Raw genomic sequence first — 20,132 nt, forward strand, 5'->3', positions numbered from 1 at the left:
ATCTGTGCATGTTTTTCTTCTGGGGTCAGGCAAATTAAATCTAATGTTCACTTAATTTGGGGAAAAAAAATTACCGAGACACGGGAAACCGTAATCCCAGTAGGCAAAGATTTGGGAGGCAGAGGCGGCAGAATCACTTGAGGCCAGGAGTTGGAGAGCAGCCTGGCCAACATGGTAAAGCTCCGACTCTACAAAAAAATACAAATATTAGCCAGACATGGTGGCAGGTGCCTGTAATCCCGGCTATTCAAGAGGCTGAGACATGAGAATTGCTTGAATCCAGGAGGCAGAGGTTGCAGTGAGTTGAGTTCATGCCACTGCACTTCAGCCTGGGCAACAGAGCCAGAATGTCTCAAAAAAAGAAAGAAAGAAAAAGAAAAAGAGCACCTAAGAACATCCAGCCATTTCAGATATGACAATGTGGTTAGGTGCGGTGACTCACGCCTGTAATCCTAGCACTTTGGGAGGCTGAGGCTGGCGGATCACTCGAGGTCAGAAGTTCAAGACCAGTCTGGCCAACATGAGGAAACCCCGTCCCTCCTAAAAGTATAAAAGTGAGCTGGGCATGGTGGTGCGTGCCTGTAATTCTAGCTACTGGGGAGGCCGAGGCATGAGAATGGCTTGAACCTGGGAGGCGGAGGTTGCAGTGAGCTGAGATCAAGCCACTGCACTCCAACTTGGGCAAGAGAGTGTGACTCCGTCTCAAAAACAAAAACAAAAACAAAAGAAAACAAAAACAGATATGACAATGTGTCATAAGCCTTTCTATTAAGCTACTGTGGGAATGGCACATGGAGGGTTAAATACAAAGCAGTTCTGGAGAGAAGCTAGATATAACCCAATTAAACATAGAAATTTAGCGCATAAAAAGGTGGCATCTCAAAAGCATAAGGCTTTGCTTTATAAATTGAGTAACCTATGCAGTGAAATGCACAGGCCTTAAGACTACAGCTAGATGAGCTCTGACAAATCTCTATACCTGCATCACCTCCGCTGCTCTCAACACAGCACATTCCCATCAGCTAGGACATTTCTGTGTCTCCTCCTCAGTTGATCCCAGCCGCCCACCTTCCCTCAGAGGCAACTGCCACTCTGACTAGGAATTTCAGTAAGTGCTACTAGGATGTATGTAAAATAAGACAAAATTGGATCCATGTGCTAGGATAAATTCCAAAAGGCTGATTTACATGTAAAAAAAGAAACTATACAAACTAGAAGGCATTCTCATCTTTTAATACATTCCTTATCCCCAACCTATACTGTCCCCCTCAATGGCCCTTATTCCAGCACATCCTGGCTCAGGGCCTTTGCATGTGCTGTTGCCTTGAGCTGGATTTCCCACACAGCAGTTACCCTGCAGCATTTCCTTATCTTGTAAACTCTGTCTCCCTGCCCTAGAACTCAACTGCTGGAAGACAGGGTCTTCTGGCTCTTTTGTTCAGTGTGGACTCCCCAGCGCCTAGAGGAGGTGCTCAATTACTTTTTGCTGAGAATGAAAGTGATGAAAGGATAGGGGCCAGGGAGCTGAGCGGGGCAGCAGAACAGCACGTAAGGGGATTGCAGGTGCGGGTGGGGACGACAGCCGAGGAATCCTGGCGCCGCTTTCTTCCAAATGTCCTGGGGGAGGTGAGGTGTTGGGGTGAACAGTGTCAAGTTCTCAGCTTCTGTTTGAACACTCTCTTCAGCTGCACAGCTTCTGCAGGGCCCCCTGGGCCTGAACCCAGCGCAGCCGCCACTGGGGCAGGGACAGGCCCTGGCAGAGCTCCTCAGAGAGGGCGGCCTGGCCTGGCTGCTCCCACCTGGGGAAGGGCATGGCATCAAAGGGAAGGCCTGGCCCTCCAGACCCTCGCTGGCCTCCCCGCAAAACCATGGCCTGCTCCTTTTCACCAGCCCCCCCGGCTTGAGTCCTGACTTTTCTGTTTCCCACCCACAGCACGTTCGCCTCTCACCAGTCCCCCACAATCCCCTGCAGCTCAGGGATTCGCTCCAGCGCCTGTTTCAGCAGCTTCTCCAGCCTCTTCAGAGCCTGCCCCAGGTTCTCTTTCTGCTGTTTTTCCTGGGATGCCTGGATCTGCAACAGCTCTGAGGGTGAGAAAGCCGGGAGGCAGCTTTGAGTCCTCTGGCTCGCTGGTACCTTACAGCAATGAGTCCCCAAGTCTCCAGTCCCCTAGTCTTGACCTCAGCATTTCCCGCAAACTAATGATGAGTCTATCTCCTCTTCCCAGCCTGGAAGTCCCCTTCTGAGGGACTGCCCTTGAGATGAGGACCTGTCCCTCCTCCCAGGTTCTCATCTCAAGGGCAGTCCACACCATCCCCCCGGCCCCACCCAGGCCTCCTTCTGGATGCCTTCCTCCCTACCCCTGAGAGCCCATCAATCTCCATGGCCTGTCCGCTCAGTCTTCTGAGCGTTTCTTCCTCTCCTCTGCTCCAGGCCTTGGTCTCCTGCTCTGGCTCACCCTCTGCACTATACACAGTGATCTTCCTGAAGCCTAAATCTGATGCTCTCCCTCCTGTCTGGAACCCTCCAAGGTTCTCCAGTACCCCCAAGGCAGAGTCCGAGCTCTTCAGTAGGTATTTGAGTTTCATGATGTGGCAAAACCTGGCAGATTCCCAAGGCCCACAGTAGAGAGCATGTTTCCTCCTGGAGGCCCTTCCAACACTCCTCACCCCAAGGCTTCCTCCTCCACCTGCCATAGCTTCACCCTAATGGTGCTTTCCTCTGGGACTGGGACTGGGCCTTCTCCCTCTCCATGTGCGCAGAACAGGCAACAGGCCCAGCTCAGCAAGTGTGGATGAGCAGCATGATCAGACAAGCTGGGCCTGAATCCTGACCCCATCCCATCCCTGCTCTGTGACCTTGATCACGACACTGGCTCTTTCTTCAGCTCCATCTGCTGTCAGGTGGAATTACTGGAGCTGTAGGCTAGTGGGGCAGAGGGCAAACTCTGGGGATGAGACCCTTAAGGCTTGCTAAGAGGTTGAAGCTGGTGGGGGTGGGGGGATTAGGGAGACGGGGAAATTCTGGATGACTCCTGGGTTTCTGGGTGCAGCACTTGGATGAGGAGGGTGAGATAATTTAACAAGGGAGGAAACAAGACGACGAGGAACAATATTGTTCTTTGGAGTAGACAGAACCAGGAGTTCCATGATAGATGTGTAGAGTTCAAGATGCCCATGATTACAAGAAATATATAATTAGCCAGGAGTGGTGGTGCATGCCTGTGGTCCCAGCTACTCGGGAGGCTGAGGCAGGAGGATGGCTTCAGCCCAGGAGGTTGAGGCTGCAGTAAGCCGGGATGGCACCACTGCACTCCAGCCTGGGTGACAGAATGAGACCTTGTCTCAAAAAAACAAAACCAAAACCAAAAAAACACATGAGGTGGGCAGAGGGCACGGTGGGCCGAAGGCATGGTAGGCAGAGGCTGAGGTGGGCAGAGGCCATGGTGGGCAGAGGCCGTGCAGGGTCTGGGGCTGCTCTTATTGCTCCTGCACACTGCTCCCTCCCCTCATGGAGAAGTGGAGGGCAGGGAGCCCCAAACTCAGAGGCTTGAACACAGTCTCTTCCTCCAGTGCTGCTGGCACTGCCAGTTCATTTCTCATCAATTCTCCTCTTCCATGTATTTATCCTTTCATTCTTTACTCTTTACTTCCATCCTGGGGAAACCCCTGGGGTGGGGACCTTTCTCCTCACTCCCCATCAAGCCATCTGGGCCGGCACCTGGCAGACACCCAGTGAGTATTTGGTGAGTGAATCCAGGAATTAACGAACTTCTCTGACCTTCAGTATCCTCATCTGTAAACTGGGGGTCTTAAAGTCCCTTTCCTCATGGTCATGACTCCAAGAGACTGCGTGTGTCCACAGACAATGATGCTAATCACACTGGAGACGCAGGGTGCTTCCTGCATAGCAGGCAGTGTTCAGTGCCCTGTGCGGGTCCCCTGCCTGAATCTGCCCAGCACCTCGGTAAGGTATTGCTTTATGCTTACTCCACTGAAGAGGAAGCTAAGGCACGGGCAGGCCGCATAGTTAGGAAGAGACAGGGCAGAGAGGATTCCCAGGCTTTGAACTGCTGTGGTATACTATGTGACAGTGATGAATGAACACATGGAAAGTCGACGGGCAGTGTGGCTCAGTGGTTGGGAGCACGGACCCATTTCAGACCACCTGGATTCAAATTCCAGCTTTGCCATTTGGGCAACCTACTAACCTCTGCGTCTCAGTTCCCTTCTCTGTAGAATGGAGAGAACAGCAGCACTTACCTCATGGGACTGCTGTGCAGATGAAAGAAGGGAGAATGTTTAAAGCCCTTAGCACACAGTGGACACTGTGTAAGCAACGGGATTGCTGGTAAGGACTTGTGGAGGCTGTTGGTAGTGGGAATGGGCGGGGAGGCTGGATGGGGCGGCAGGGCAGGCCTACCCTGGGTGGGAGGGCCCGGCGGTAGGCTGCTCTTCATGTGGAGTAGATCCCAGCACCAGAGGCTCTGCTGGTCCTGCAGGAACAGAAGGTCCTGGCGAAGAGAGGCAGCTGTGGGCAGGAGCAGCTCCGAGGCCTGGAAGGGGAGGGAAGGATGGTCATCTGGGGCAGGGCTGGGGAGACAAGTCACAGGAGACAGGCACTCACCTTCCCTGGGGGCAGCCCCAGCTTGTGGCTCAGTGCTATGAAGCTGGAGCCCCTTGGGGATGCGGGGTGCAGCTGGTGGATGGATGGGAGGACTGTGGGCAGGGGCTTCAACCTAGGGGTGGGGAGAAGTCTGGGTTGGGTGGGGACTGAGAGGAGGCCTTGAGTTCTGGAGGCTCTAGGGGCCCAGGAACTTCAAGGTGGGTCTGGGGCCTAGGATGCCAAGACCAGGGCTGCCGACCCAAGGGTGAGGTCTGGCAGCCTGGGAACACTGGGGGTCTGGGGTTATCTTTTTTGAGGAGGTTCAGGGAGCAACAGTCACCCATGGCAGGGAAGCAGGGCAGGGGTGGGGCGGCCCCAGTCTCACTCTCCAGGGCTGTGCCGCAGCAGCGTGCCCAACAGAATGTGAGGCAAATGCCGGACTTCCTCCTCCAGACAGCGCAGCAGCTCCTGGCTCTGTGGTGCCACTGCCTCAGATGTAGGGACCACCTTTCGCTGGACCAGAGCTACCACCTGCGGGGAAGGCAAGGGATGGGTGGGGCAGCCCACGTCCACTCAGCCCCATCTTGGCAGATCCAGCCCTACCCAGACCTCAGCCCGATGCCCATCTCACCTCCCCCGGGCTCCGGCACAGGCGGGTCTTGCTGGCTGAGTTTCCCTTGATGAGCAGGCGGATCTGTTCCTGGGTCTCCTCCTGAGGAACCAGGATACCCTGAGATTCACTCCTCCCAGCTCCCAGCCTTAGTGCACCTCTCTACTTAGGTCCTGCTTCTGCCTGGGAGTCTCACCTGGGCTCTTGTCTAGGAGGCCCAGTTCTTACTTTTTAAGTGACAGCATTCTTTTTTTTTTTTTTTAAGTGACAGCATCTTGCTCTGTCACCCAGGCTGGAGTACAGTGGTGTGATCACACCTCACTTCAGCCTTGAACTCCTGGGCTCAGGTGATCCTCCCACCTCTGCCTCCCAAAGTGCTGGAACCACAGGCATGTGCTACCGTACTGGGATCAGGTCCAGTTCTTAGCCAGTTTTCAAGCCTCCCCTCTGGCCCTCCACAAGGCCCTGCCACCTCTTCCCGGGCCCAGCCTCTCACCACCAGCTGGCGCCAGTGCAGGATCCGCTGCTGTTTGGCCTGTAGCTCCCTCAGCAGGAGCTGCCGATGCCCGGCTGCATCCTCCAGCTCCCGGCTCTGAGCACGCAGGGCCTTGAGCTCCGCCCACAGGCCACAGCCCCGAAGCCCCAGTATCAGCACCTGCCTGCAGGGCAAGCGGAGGAGAGCAAAGGGGAGGAGGGCGACTGAGCCACACAAGGGACAATAAACCAGGGAGAGAAACCGCAGGGAGAGGAGGCAGGGATGGGAGCCACAGGGGCTGAAAAAGTCCAGTGGGCTGAGATACTCAGAAGCGAGATGGCCTAGAGGCCCCTGCTCGGGGAGCCCCTCACCTCTCACTGGATCCCAGGACGCGTCTCTCCACCTCTTCCATCAGGTCCTGGAGGCGCTGGGTCAGGACTTGCCGCTCCTTCAGGAGGGCACTCCGCTGGGAGACCAGCACACCCACAGTCCGCCAGCCCTCCTGCAAGGGGGGTACAGAGTCAGGGTACACCCAGGGTATGATCCATGGCTGAGGGGATTGAGGAAGTCTTGGAATGCGGTGGGGAGGCGAGCCCTGGGGTCACCTGGATGAGATGAACCATGGACGGCAGGGTCTGGCTGGAGTCTGACTGGTCCGGGGCCTGGGGTCTGGGGTGGGGAAAGAGCTGCTGAGGGAGCTGTGCGGTGGCCTTGCCTTGGTACTTGAGGGTGGCCAGTATCAGTCCTGCCACCCCACCAGGCAGTGGGTTTCAGTTCCACCCCGTCAGCAGGTGGCTGGGCCAGGTCCTGAGGCTATCCCAGCTCACCCACTCACGCGGCCTTCCCCAACTGTAGGGATACCCTGCCCCACACCTGGATATCTCTGTGTCACCAAGCCCATCCCCACTGCACAGGGACCGAATCTCTGCCTCCCGCTCTGCAGCCAGGTGCTCCAAGGCAGCCAGGATGTGGCCCGGGGGGTGGTTTGTCAGCAGCATCTAGGGGGGTGGAGGGTGAAGTCAGGGCAGGATCGGGGCAGGGCTGTGAGCTGAGACCCCATGGGAATGGGGCTGTCATCAAGAGTTAGGTCCTGGCACCCTAAGTTTTGATCATGGGGCGGGAGGGTGTGCCTTTCCTGAGAGCCCTGCCCTCTCACCTCCGCAGAGCTCAGCCACTGCTGGTAGGAAGTGCCAAAGTGGTCTTCATGAGGGGTTCTGTGGGGTTGGGTAAGGGGACAGAAAATGTTACAAGACACGTCAATTATCCTCTAGTTATCACCACCGCCCTATAAGGTAGGGGCTGTCATCGTCCCTATGCCTGTTAGACTTGAGTTCCCCAATTATACCAACCTGCTGGCCTTGGGGCCTTTACATGGGTTGTTCATCTGGGACACTCTCTGGACCCTTCATCCCAGCTGAGCCTCCTCACCAGAGAACCGCTCCCCTCCCTGCCTTCTTAGCTGGGAAAGGCACTGCCTCTGGGTGCCCAGAGCCTCTCAGGCCTCCTCACTCCCCCAACAGCCCTGACCACCTGGCTGTCACTGTGATGAATCTGTCCCCTTCTATAGAACGTAGCCCAGAAGCTCAGTGTCTGAGGAATTAATAAATAAGAGACACCCCCCTCTTCAAACCCAGGTTCTTTGCAGGGTCTCTGGGGGCTAGGGACACTCACAAGAGGCTGCCTCTCTTGGCCTGGGGAAGCAGGAGGTTCTGCAGGAACTGGGCCCGGAGAGTGCAGGCTGTTCGAACATCACGCTAGGGAGAAGAGGAAGGGACCTGAGGGGGACCCTGGCGTCTGCCTGACTCCAGGCTCCCTGCCCCTTCTCCCATGACCGGGGACTCTTACCAGGACCACAGGCTCCAGGCCCAGAGCTGCCGATGTGAGGGATCCAAAGGTCACATCTACTTTGGCTTTCCTGGAGGGAGAAGTGCAGTTGGGGCTGGGGTCCCTGGGAAAACAGATGTCTATGCCCCATCTCCTCTCACTGCCAGCAAGGCCAGTCAGAGGAATCACAAAGCCTAGATCCCAGGAGCCGTCTCCAGATTAGGCCACTGTCACCTCCCAGCTGGAATATCGCATTAGCCTCTCCACTGCTCTTGCCCCATGAGACTGTTCTCCACCCAGGAGTCAATGATCCTGTTAAAACCGGAGCAAGATCATGTGCCTGCTCAGATCCCTCCAAAATAATGTGATGTTTCCCCAGCACATTCAGAATAACAATGGGCCCAGTGTGGTGGTTCATGCCTGTACCCCAGCGCTTTGGGAGGCCGAGGTGGGCGGATCACTTGAGGTCAGGAGTTCAAGACCAGCCTGGGCAACATGCTGAAACCCCATCTCTACTAAAAATACAAACATTAGTCGAGCACAGTGGCACGTGCCTATAATCCCAGCTACTGGATACGCTGAGGCAGGAGAATGGTGTGAACCCAGGAGGCAGAGGTTGCAGTGAGCTGTGATCATGCCACTGCACTTCAGCCTGGGCAACAGAACCAGACTCTGTCTCAAAAAAAAAAAAAAAAAAAAAAAAAACCCAGAAAAATAACAATTGTTAACAGGCACTTTTCTAAGCACTTCACATGATTGATTCCACCTAACGATCATGCCTACCCGATAAGCTTGGTATTAATGTCATTGCCATTCCACAGATCTTAGAATCTGAGGCACACAGAAGTTAAATACCTTGCCCAAGGGCAACTAATTTTTTTTTTTTTTTAAACGGAGTTTTGTTCTTGTAGCCCAGGCTGGATTGCAGTGGTGCGATCTCAGCTCACTGCAACCTCCTTTTCCCGGGTTCAAGTGATTCTCCTGCCTCAGTCTCCCGAATAGCTGGGACTACATGCACCACCACACCTGACTAATTTTTGTTGGCTGCTTTCAAACTCCTGACCTCAAGTGATCCGCCTGCCTCAGCCTCCCAAAGTGCTGGGATTACAGGTGTGAGCACCGCACCCAGCCTAAGGTCACTCAATTTTAAGTGGCCAACCCAGGGCATGAACCAGTCTCAGGGCAAAATCACAACACATCATCCACAGTTCTCTGTCCACTCCTCCAACCTCACCTCCTCAGGTTCTCAGTCTTGCCTGAGAAACTCGAGCTGACATTGGCCCCTGGCTGCTCTTCCTGCATGCTGAGCACGCTGCCTCTGCTCTTGCTATTCCCTCTCCACAGAAATACCACTCCCAGTTCAGTGTTACCTCCTCAGAGGCCTTCCCTCGCTAGGGCAGCATCTCCCTCTCCCTTCTATTACAGGCTTTTCTTCACAGCACTCATCTCTACCAGAAATGATAGGGTCTGTTTGGTTCCTAGTTTACTATCTGTCTTCTCTGTGTCACAGTGTAAACTCCAGGAGGGCAAGGACTTGTTCTCTGTTTGTGGCTGTTTCCCCAGAGCTGGTGTTATAGGTATACAGGCGTTATCATTCTAGGCACTGGAAATATAGGTGACTGACATGACAAAACCTCCTGGCCTCATGGACCTTCCATCCTAATGGTGGGAGGTGAGAATTCTGGAACTCAAGAAGGGATCAGGGCAGAGCCCTGAGGTCTCTAAGAGAATGTCTGGCCGCCCAGCCTGGTGAGGGTGGGTCCCTGAGGCCCACCTCTCCATGTCCTGCAGGCGCCTCAGTTGATTCTGCAGCCGCTGCATGGGATCTCGGAGCCTATGCTGCTGTCTTCGCAGGGCCCCAGCTTGGGCCCGGAGGAGGAGAGCTCGACGCTGGGTGTCTTGAGTGTGCTGAAGTGCCTGCTCCATGGCTATGTCTGTAGGAGGAACGAGGGTGGCCATCAGCACCTTTCCCGCCCCACATTCTGTTGCCCATTTTCTGGCCCCATGGCTCACCCTGAGCCTCAGTGTCTCGCTCCATCAGCTCCAGGCTCTGGTCGAGCTCCTGGATTTCTGCCCGCAGGCGGGTCACAGTAGCTTCCAGCTCTAACTTCCGACGGACCTGGGAGGATCAGATTCAGGGTCAGATGCATGGTCTGATCGGGGCTCAGCCTGGCCTGTCTTTTGGGGGTACCAGGCTCCTCAGTTGGTGGCAGAGGGTTTTTGCTCAGCAGTTTCTGTGTCTGATGCAGAAGCATTAGGGTACTAGCTCCCTCCTTCCTCTTAGGATTGTCTTACCCACACTTCCAGCCTGTTTCCTGTTTCCTGTCTGTGCTGGTGACAACCACATCTTTGTCCCAGTACTGATCTCTTCCTGGAGCCCTGCACCTAGAAGTCCCAAGGACTCCTGGAAGCCTCCCTTTAGGTGTCATATGAGCCCCTTACACCCACTAGGTCCTACACTGGCCTCAGCATCTCTCCCAAACCTGTCCCTTCATGTCTTCTCAGCAGCTTTGATGCCACATATCCATGTCCCACCTCTCTGTCCCCAGCTAATACTATCTCTTTATATTTTTTTCTTTTTTGAGACAGAGTCTCACTGCGTTGCCCAGACTGGAGTGCAGTGGAGCGATCTCGGCTTACTGCAACCTCTGCCTCCCAGATTCAAGTAATTCTCCTGCCTCAGCCTCCCAAGTAGCTAGGATTACAGGTGTGTGCCACCATACCTGGCTAATTTTTTATTTTTAGTAGAGATGGGGCTTCACCATATTGGAGAGCCTGGTCTCGAACTCCTGACCTCAGGTGATCCGCCCGCTTCAGCCTCCCAAAGTGCTGGGATTACAGGTGTAAGCCACTGCTCCCAGCTGAGCTAATGCTATCTCCACTGGACTTTAAGCCCTATGAGGATGGGGATCAGGGCTATCTTGTGACCCACTGTCCCCAGCATCACCCAGCACCTGGTTGGGCTTAGAGCAGGAGATCTACAAATCATTTTTCGGATGAAAGAGAATCTTGCAGCATATGCTTCTTACCTGTGGACTGTCCTGGTGGCCATACCTAAGAAAATGAGACCAGAGTCAGTGGATGAGTGGGGCTTCCAGTGGGGAGGGCAACAGGTGTGATGCTGTGGTGAGGACAGGGCTAGATGGGAGTGGGGATAGGAAGGGATAGCTTTAAGAAGCAGTTACCAGAGTAGGTTTCCCCGGATCTTCTTGACAGTCCTACAGTGCAGAGGCAAAAGGAGGAGTTACTACGGACCTCACCTGTGCCCCCTCCCCTACTCTAGCCCAGCTTACCTCTGACTATGCACATGCTGCAAGATGTAGGCCCAGATGTCAGCCCCCTGGCCCAGACACAGCCTGTGGGGACAGTGTGTAAGCGTATGCCGGGGGGCAGCACACAGGGTGTGGGATCCTCATTCCCAAGGTGATGGTGGTAGGGAGTCTTTATTAGGGAGTTCTCATTTCTTGGGGAGTGAAAACCCAAACTTTTTTTTGCTTTTTTTTTTTTTTTAGAGACAGAGTCTCACTCTGTCGCCCAGGCTGGAGTGCAGTGGTACGATCATAGCTTCCTGCGGCCTTAACCTTCTGGGCTCATGCGATCCTCTCACCTCAGCCTCCAGAATAGCTAGGACTACAGGCAGGCACCACTACACCCGGCTAATTGGTAACACTTTTTTTTTGTAGGGACTGATTCTTTGCACTAAGCATGGTGGTATTCTCATTCCCCGGGAAGGCGGGGGTGGGGAGTAAGGGTGGGGGTGAGTGGCGAGTGCTCCCTTTCTCCTGGGAGAGGGTTATCCAGTCACATTCAGAGGTGGAGGTGGGGGATGTACTGCCAGGAAGTGCCATCTCATGGCCAGATGTGGGGCATCACTCCTACAGATTCAATCCCCGATGGGGTGGCCACGGCTAACTCCTGAGTGTCCTTTTTGGTTAGGGTAAGGGTGGGAAGGGGAGGTGCTGCGGGGACAGCCTCACCCTGGCGATCCTATTTCCATACGGAGAGGGGTCTTCGCTAACCCGTGGAGGATCCTCACCAGTGCCAGGGACCTCACTCTGGGAAGCCTCCCAGGGCAGGGAGCCCTCAGTAACTCGGGTCACTTTCCATGGGGAATGGGGGGTCGAGTCCTCAATGAGGGGTGGAGCTCTCACTCCCGGAGACTCAGTCTCCAGGGTGGGGAGTCCTCACTCCAGGAGCGGTCCTCACCTGCGCAGCGTCGATTCCCGGGCTCGGGCCGCCACGGGCACCCCCATCTCTTCGGCCGCCCAGCAACTCAGTTCCCGGGCTTCCCGCGCTAGCTCCATGACAGCGCCGCAGCTGCGCCACCGCCTCCCTCAGCCTCTTCAAGTATGGCGCCCGCCTCTGACGTCACGGACGCGCCAACAGTGACGTCATCGGTCGCCGGGCAGACAGCGGGCTCCGGCGCTGCGTAGTAATCTTAGCGTGGTTAAGTTTGGGTCTTGCAGCGCTCACTCTTGCCAGGTGGGTCTCCTTGAGTAGAAATGAAAAGGGCGTGGAGAGACGGCAGCCCCGCCCGCCTTCCCTGGTTCTCTCGCTCACTACCAGCTAACCAGAAAGAGGCAAAACAGTCCTTGATACTTCCCTTTATTTTCTTCTTCTTCTTTTAATTAAACGTTTTTATTTTAATAGAGATGGGATCTCACTATGTTGCCTAGGCTAGTCTCAGCTTCTGGGCTCTTGATCTCCTGGGCTCAAGCGATCCTCCCGCCTCAGCCTCCCAAAGTGTTAGGATTACAGGTGTGAGCCAACGTGCCCGCCCCCTTTAATGAGACTTGCATCCTAGGAGGACTGGAACCAGGCAATGAAATCCTGGACTTGCTGCTCTTTGATTTCAGAAACAGGTGTCCCATGTCTGAGTGGAGGGTAGGGGCAGATAGTATGACCCTAACATTTCCCTGGCATGCATTTTGCCATTCATTCGTGCTCACCATTCCATAAACTCAGGGAGCTGACTCTGTGCTGGGTGATGCTGGGGACAACATGGTGACCACGACTAGCCCTGGTCCCTATTGTACAGAGCTCACAGTTCAGTGGGGAGACAGACACACCACCAGGTAGGGATGGTAAAAATAAGCAGCAGGGGTAGGTCAATTTGGGACACAGCAGGTGTGAGAGGTCTGTGGGATGCCCAGAAAGCAGTAGGGCTGGAGTTCTGGAGAGCCCACTGGGCCAGGTCAGAGAGCTGGATGCGCTGTAGGCCTGGGTATGAGACCAGAGCAGAGGAAGACGGGCCCTGAGGAAAGGCAGTATTTACGGAACTTTCACTCAGTGTGCTTGCCTAGGCCATCACTTTCTCCTTGGTGTCCAGTTCAGAGCCTGGCTTTCGAAATAGTTGTTGAATTAGGCTGGGCATTGTGTTTCACGCCTGTAATCCCGCACTTGAGAGTCTGAGGTGGACAAATCATTTGAGGTCAGGAGTTCGAGACCAGCCTGCCCAACATAGTGGAACCCTGTCTACAAAAAATACAAAAATTAGCTGGGCATGGTGGCTTGTGCCTGTAGTCTACTCTACTCAGGAGGCTGAGGCAGGAGAATCACTGGAACCCAGGAGGTAGAGGTTGCAGTGAGCCAAGGTCCCGCCACTGCATTCCAGCCTGGGTGACAGAGCAAGACTGTGTCTCAAAAATAAATAAATAGTTTTTGAGTCAGCAAGTGGGGGAAAGATGGTGGGGTGAGACTAGAGCTGGGTACCCAGGGAGGAGGCTGGAGCAGGATGAGGGATGGAAGGTGAGGACAGTTGCTGGGCCAGGGTAGAGCTGTGGGGAAGGGAGGAGGAGGCAGAGTAAATGGGTCATAAGTTTGATGAACTGGAAGAAGGGAGGGGATTCAGGGTGAGGCTCAGGGCTCTGGCCCAGGGATTGGATGGGGTGGACTTTGAAACAGGGACCTGTGAGGAAGAGCTGTTTTGGGAGAGATGCTGAGGACAGCATGGAGTCTCGGGAGTGTGAGGAGCCAGGGAGACATCCAAGGGGCGGCTCAGGTCTCTGACCTAGGGGAGAATGATCACCACTGAGATAGGTGTGCAGGAGAAGCTGAAGCCAGCTTCACATACCTGTCGAGGATTGAGAGGCAGAAGAGAGTGCCATGGGCTGATGCAATCCAGGTGGGCTTCCTGGAGGAAGGATTGCCAGCTGTGACTCCTGGATGTCTGGTTTCTTAACGGCTGCCATTTCCCCCAAATATGCCCATTCTTCTAACTGTGTAGAGGGTTTTTTTTTTGCTATTTTTTAAGAAAATCAATTAGACACCACATCTGCCATGGGTCTATGAGCTTTTCAGGGGATTCTGAATGTATTTGAGACCTTTAAAACATGTTAAGAGAATGAGGTCGGGTGCAGTGGCCTGTGCCTGTAATCCCAGCACTTTGGCAGGTCAAGGCGGGAGGATTGCTCAAGCGTAGGAGTTTGAAATTAGTCTGGGCAACATAGGCCCCATCTCTAAAAAAAAAATTTTTTTTAAGTTAGGTGAGTGTGGTGGCATGTGCTGGTGGTCCCAGTTACTTGGGAGGCTGAGGCTGATGCGGGAAGACCACTTGGGCCAAAGAGTTCAGAGGCTGCAGTGAGCTAGGATTGTGCCCCTGTACTCCAGCCTGTACTCCAGAGCAAGACCCTGTCTAAAAAAAAAAAAAAAAAAAAAGAATGAAAAGACGAGTCACAGACTAAGAGAAAATATTCGCAAAACACTTATAAAGGAGTATCTAAAATACATAAATAACTCTTAAGACAACAATAATGGGCTGGCCACAGTGGCTCACACCTATAATTCCAGCATTTTGGGAGACCCGGGTGGGAGGATTGTTTGAGCTCAGGAGTTTGAGACCAGCTTGGGCAATATAGCGAGACCCCATCTTTACACAAGAAAAAGAAATTAGCCAGGCATGGTGGTGTCCACCTGTAGTCCCAGCTTCTTGGGAGGCTGAGGCAGGAGGATGGCTTGAGTGCAGGAGTTTGAGACTGTAGTGAGCTGTGATTATGCCACTGCACTCCAGCCTGGGTGACAGAGCAAGACCTTGTCTCAAAAAACAAAGCAGGCCGGGTGCAGTGGGTCATGCCTGTAATCCCAGTACTTTGGGAGGCCGAGGCAGGTGGATCACTTGAAGTCAGGAGTTGGAGACCAGCCTGGCTAACATGGTGAAACCCTGTCTCTACTAAAAATACAAAAATTAGCTGGGCATGGTGGCGGGCACCTGTAATCCCAGCTACTCGGAAGGCTGAGGCATGAGAATCGCTTGAACTTGGGAGGCAGAGGTTGCAGCGAGCCAAGATCGTGCCACCGCAGTCCAGCCTGGGCGACAGAGTGAAAGTCAGTCTCAAAGAAAAGGAAAAAAAAAAAAACAAAAAAAAAAAAAAAACAAAGCAAAACAAAGAAAGTAAACCAGCTACGTAAGCATTCTACTTTTAAAGGATATGAGCTCTTCTTTTCCATACACTTTGTGAACTGGCATACTTTTGTTACTTTTTTGGTTCATTACCAGCATGTTAGTAAGCTTTGGCAGAAACATAAGATCAGTTTTTCTAAGAAACTGTTTTTAACCTATTAGCTATTATTTTTTCTTTTTCTTTTCTTTTCTTTTTTTTTTTTTTTTTTTGACAGATCCTCGCTGTGTTGCCCAGGCTGGAGTGCAGTGGTGTAATCTCGGCTCACTGCAACCTCTGCCTCCCATGTTCAAGCAATTCTGCCTCAGCCTCCTGAGTAGCTGGGATGACAGGCATATGCCACCATGCCTGGCTAATTTTTGTATTTTTTAGTAGAGATGGGGTTTCACCATGTTGGCCAGGCTGGTCTCGAACTCTTGACCTCAGGTGATCCGCCCGCCTTGGCCTCCCAAAGTGTTGGGATTACAGGCGTGAGCCACCATGCCCGGCCTGGCTATCTACATTCTATTTCATGTATGATGTGGCTGTATATTTATATGTTTGAACCAATGGTAGTAGGTTATCAGAACATATTAGTGCCACTAAGTTGGTATACAACACCCACTGCTAAATTTGACAGGCTTAAAAAAATATGTGTGGTGGACAATGTATTAGTCCATTTTCACACTGCTATGAAGAAATACCCAAGAATGGGTAATGTATAAAGAAAACGAGGTTTAATGGACTCACAGTGGAACATAGGTACATCTTACACAGCTGCAGGCAAGACAGCATGTGCAGTGGAACTGCCCTTTATAAAAATCAGATCTCGCCGGGCACAGTAGCTCACGCCTGTAATCCCAGCACTTTGGGAGGCCGAGGCAGGCGGATTACAAGGTCAGGAGATCGAGACCATCCTGGCTAACACGGTGAAACCCTGTCTCTACTAAAAAATACAAAAATCTAGCCAGGTGTGGTGGTGCACACCTGTAGTCCCAGCTACTCGGAGGCTGAGGCAGGAGAATGGCGTGAACCCGGGAGGCGGAGCTTGCAGTGAGTAGAGATCGCGCCACTGCACTCCAGCCTGGGCGACAAAGCGAGACTCCATCTCAAAAAAGTAAAAATAAAAATAAAAAAAGATAATAATAAAATAAAAATCAGATCTCATGAGACTTATTCGAGATCACGAGAACAGCATGGGAAAAACTCACCCCCGTGATTCAATTGCCTCCCAGTGCGTCTTTCCCATGAAATGTGAGGATTATGGGAGTTACAATTCAAGATGAGATTTAGGTGGTGACACAGCCAAACCATATCAGACAAAGAGTGTGGTCATGGTGGGCTTGTTGGTCTTGGGTGCCTGGCATCTTAGTTCTCTCTGTCTGCCTGGGAAGCCATCATCTCCCCAGATAAAACCTTCCTCACACTCTCAAGGAAGATGGCAGTTACGAAATCTCACAGCCTCCCTTGTAGCCAGGACTCCAGCCTAGCCTATCTGGTTTTTCTTTTCTTTTCTTTTCTTTTTTTTTTTTTGAGATGGAGTTTCACTCTGTTGCCCAGGCTGGAGTGCAGAGCTGCGATCTCGGCTCACTGCAACCTCTGCCCCTGGGTTCAAGCGATTCTCCTGCCTCAGCCTCTCTAGTACCTGGGACTACAGGCATGCACGACCGTGCCCAGCTAATTTTTGTATTTTTAGTAGACACAGGGTTTTGCCGTGTTGGCCAGGCTGGTCTTAAACTCCTCACCTTAGGTGATCCGCCTGCCTTGGCCTCCCAAAGTGCTGGGATTACAGGTGTGGGCCACCATGCCCGCGCCGTTTTAACCTAGGTTGTTCCTACACCTAATTTATTCTTTTTTTTTTGAGACAGAGTCTCGCTCTGTTGCTCAGGCTGGAGTGCAATGGCACAATCTTGGCTCACTGCAACCTCTGCTTCCTGGGTTCAAGTGATTCTCCAGCCTCAACCTCCCGAGTAGCTGGGATTACAGGCACCCGCCATCATGCCCGGCTAATTTTTGTATTTTTGTAGAGATGGGGGTTTCACCATGTTCGCCAGGCTGGTCTTGAACTCCTGACCTCAGGTGATCCACCCACCTCGGCTTCCCAAAGTGCTGGGATTACAGGCGTGAGCCACCGCACCCAGCCACACCTGATTCATTCTTATTTCTTTTTTCGGTAAGTGGATACATTTTATCAAAAGATTTAAATACCTCTTAAATTATCAAGAATATAATTGCAGACCAGAAAACAATAAAGATTGGATAACAAAGACTGGTTAAAAAAAAAAAAAAGTAATGGCCACTTCCGCTTCTAAAAATGGAGGAATAGGGACCAGATGAAACAGTCTGAAACAATTTAAAAATGGGACAAAGTGTTGGCAACAATAGACTTGAAGACATTGGTTCTTAGGCAATAAAAGACCACGGTCCCTCAGATAAGGAAAACAAGGTGAGTCCTAAGATTGCCCTAGCTTGCCCTAGCTTACTGCCTGGAAAACGTTCCCAGGCCTAGGGCAAGGAGCAGGGACCTGGATGGAGCCCGCAGTCTCCCCAGGTTGGGATAATGGAGCTAAGAGTCCAGAGAAGCTGAGGCAGCTAGAGTTCACGGGCAAGGTACTGGAGAGGAGGGAACAGCACAGGGAGAGAACTCCAAGATCTGCGGAGGATCCCCTCAAGTGATCATTAGAGTGCGGACAAATACATAAATAGATGTGGGTGAGGAAATTATCTGAGGGTAGAGAAAGTGCCATCAGAAAATATTAGAGGGAACAATCTCCAAAGCCCACAGAGGGCCACGGAAAGTGGATGTTCATAATCCTGTGGGCACTGGGTAGAGGAGCTGGCCTCAGCAGCAGCAAAAGGTTAGCCCTAGACCAGTGGTCCCTAATCTTTTGAGGACCAGGGACTGGTTTCATGGAAGACAATTTTTCCACAGTCTGGGGGATAGAGGGTGGGAGCAGTGGATGCTTTCGGGATGAAAGTGTTCCACTTCAGGTCGTGAGGCATTATATTTTCTCTCTCTCTCTCTCTCTCTCTCTCTGTCTCCTGTATTTTTGAGGTGGAGTCTCCCTCTTTCACCCAGGCTGGAGTGCAGTGGCATGATCTCAGCTCACCACAATCTTTGCCTCCGGGATTCAAGCGATTCTACAGCCTCAGCCTCCTGAGTAGCCGGGATTACAGGCACCCGCTACCACGCTCAGCTAATTTTTGTATTTTTAGTAGAGGCAGGGTTGCACCATGTTGGCCAGACTGGTCTCGAACATCTGACCTTAAGTGATCAGCCCATCTCAGCCTCCCAAAGTGCTGGGATGACAGGCGTGAGCCACCATGTCCCGCCTAGGCATTAGATTCTCATAAGGAGTGTGCAATCTAGATCCTTCCTATGTGCAGTTCACAATAGGGTTCGTGCTCCTGTGAGAATGTAATGCCACTTGTGAACTGGCAGGAGGTGGAGCTCAGATGGTGATGCTTGCCCATACGCCACTCACCTCCTGCTGTGCAACCTGGTTTCTAACAGGTCATGGACTGGTATTGTTTCATGGCTTGGGGTTTGGAGACTCCTGCCCCTGCCCTAGATGAAATGCTTCTCTGATGCTAACTAAACATGCTTAAAAGCAAGGCCCAAAAGGATCAAGCTATTATTTAGCTGCATTCCAGAACAAAATTCAATAATATGTATAGAGATAAAAAAACAAATCCAGCATCCAACACTGTAAGATTAACAATACCTGATGTCAGTAAAAAATTGTAAGGCAATGGCCGGGCGTGGTAGCTCATGCCTGTATGTAATCCCAGTACTTTGGGAGATTGTTTGAGGCTAGGAATTTGAGACCAACCTGGGCACCACAGCAAGACCTTGTCTCTATTAAAAATTAAAAAAAAAAAAAATAGCCAGGCGTGGTGGTGCACGCTTGTAGTCCCATCTACGTGGGGGGTTGAAACAGGAGGATCACTTGAGCCTGGGAGGTTGAGGCTTCAGTGAGTTATGATTGCACCACTGCACTCCAGCATGGGTGACCCTGTCTCAAAACGAAAACAAAACAAAACCAAAAATAAAATAAATGTCTGTATTCATGTTTTATAATATCCTTAGTGGGTTTGTGCCTTTTTGGTACAGTTGTCAAGCAGCTCAAGAAAGTGGTGGGCTTTATCTGCTTAATGTAACTGGCCACCCTTGACTCTAGTTCCCAGGAAGACCTTCAACCTGGCCCCAGTCAAAAAAGCTGCAAGCTGGCCCCCAAGAGCTCACACAGCTTTTCCCAGTTCAAATGGCCCCAGGATAGCATGCCCACCGGCTTCCAGGAATCACTGTGGTTACTGTGCCCAGGTGCCCGAGCCTCACAGTGTTGTGTATGGGGAGAAGCCTCTGCTGGGTGCTGACCTACTGGCCAAGGATGGGCCAGTTTAGGTAAATGGGAATGAGGTAAATTAGGTAATTAGGTGAATGGGAATGAGGAAGGAACACCCGGCCCCAGAAAACCTCCCTCAAAGTTCAGATGACCACAGGAAGCTCCCTGATTATGCAACTGCTGTGCCTGTCACCTGCGTCTCAGTAGCTCACTGCGGGCACCTGGTCTCGCTCCCTCCAGTCTGGCAGAGCTTATTACATCACCCAAGACAATGAAGGAAAAAGTGACCCCTTCAGAGGAAGGCCCTGAGCACCTAGGGTGCTTTCTGCCCTCAGAACCCAGGGTGAATACCACGAAAGCCAGTTGTCTGGTTGGTGGTAACAGCACAGTGCAGGTTGACGGTCTCAACGTCCCATTGTTATGCTGGTGCTCAGCAGATGGTGAAGAACCTCCAGGCATGCCCCACAGCAGTCCCTGCTGCCTGCTTCCTGGTTGGGGTAGGACACACCCCTGTGACTTCCTTTCCTGCTATGTCTCTGCCCATCCTGCCCCAAACACACATGTAGGTAAGACTGGGTCTCAGACCGCAAAGTCAAGAGAGAGGAGGAAGTTCTCAGTAACATGCAAGGCAAGCCTTACCGCCATGATTTGGAAAGTTTCACCAGTCTCCGCTTTGAGGAGACTTGATCTGTCCCTGTGATTTGGTCACAATTGCCTTTGGACTGAGACACCACCAAAGGACAATGGATGACCTGCACCCCCAGGAGCGGTCACCCAGGGTGCCTGTCTGGGCGAGTCTCATTCTCATTGCTACCAGGGCTTTTTTATTTGCTTGTTTGTTTGGGAGACAGGATCTCACTCTGTTGCTCAGGCTGGAGCCATGACCCAATCATGGCTC

The 20,132-nt window shown here is 52.5% G+C and overlaps 1 protein-coding gene across 1 annotated transcript; it reads right to left on the reverse strand.

Moving 5' to 3' along the window:
- Positions 1–743: 743 nt before the first annotated feature.
- HAUS5 (HAUS augmin like complex subunit 5) lies at positions 744–19,684 on the reverse strand. Its single transcript, XM_023196918.1, has 20 exons — positions 19,586–19,684; positions 11,719–12,003; positions 10,806–10,868; positions 10,698–10,730; positions 10,542–10,566; positions 9,526–9,631; positions 9,287–9,446; positions 7,534–7,603; positions 7,360–7,442; positions 6,845–6,902; positions 6,562–6,686; positions 6,294–6,357; positions 6,060–6,190; positions 5,710–5,872; positions 5,235–5,315; positions 4,989–5,134; positions 4,625–4,736; positions 4,421–4,553; positions 1,950–2,082; positions 744–1,799 (listed from the first exon to the last, which is right to left on the reverse strand). Exons 2-20 carry the CDS (start codon positions 11,814–11,816, stop codon positions 1,682–1,684), a joined length of 1,902 nt encoding a protein of 633 aa, XP_023052686.1. The 5' UTR covers positions 11,817–12,003; positions 19,586–19,684; the 3' UTR covers positions 744–1,681.
- Between the last annotated feature and the right edge of the window lie 448 nt (positions 19,685–20,132).

This window comes from Piliocolobus tephrosceles, chromosome 21 (genome assembly GCF_002776525.5).
Source record: "Piliocolobus tephrosceles isolate RC106 chromosome 21, ASM277652v3, whole genome shotgun sequence".
In the NCBI taxonomy this organism is placed as follows: Eukaryota; Metazoa; Chordata; class Mammalia; order Primates; family Cercopithecidae; genus Piliocolobus; species Piliocolobus tephrosceles.

Coding starts and splice junctions, on each gene's coding strand:
- HAUS5 (XM_023196918.1), bottom strand. CDS start 11,816: ATGGAGCTAGCGCGGGAAGCCCGGGAACTGAGTTGCTGGGCGGCCGAA. Junction 5,135..5,234: donor TGTGCCGGAGCCCGGGGGAG/GTGAGATGGGCA, acceptor CCTTCCCCGCAG/GTGGTAGCTCTGGTCCAGCG. Junction 4,554..4,624: donor TGGGGCTGCCCCCAGGGAAG/GTGAGTGCCTGT, acceptor CTCCCCTTCCAG/GCCTCGGAGCTGCTCCTGCC.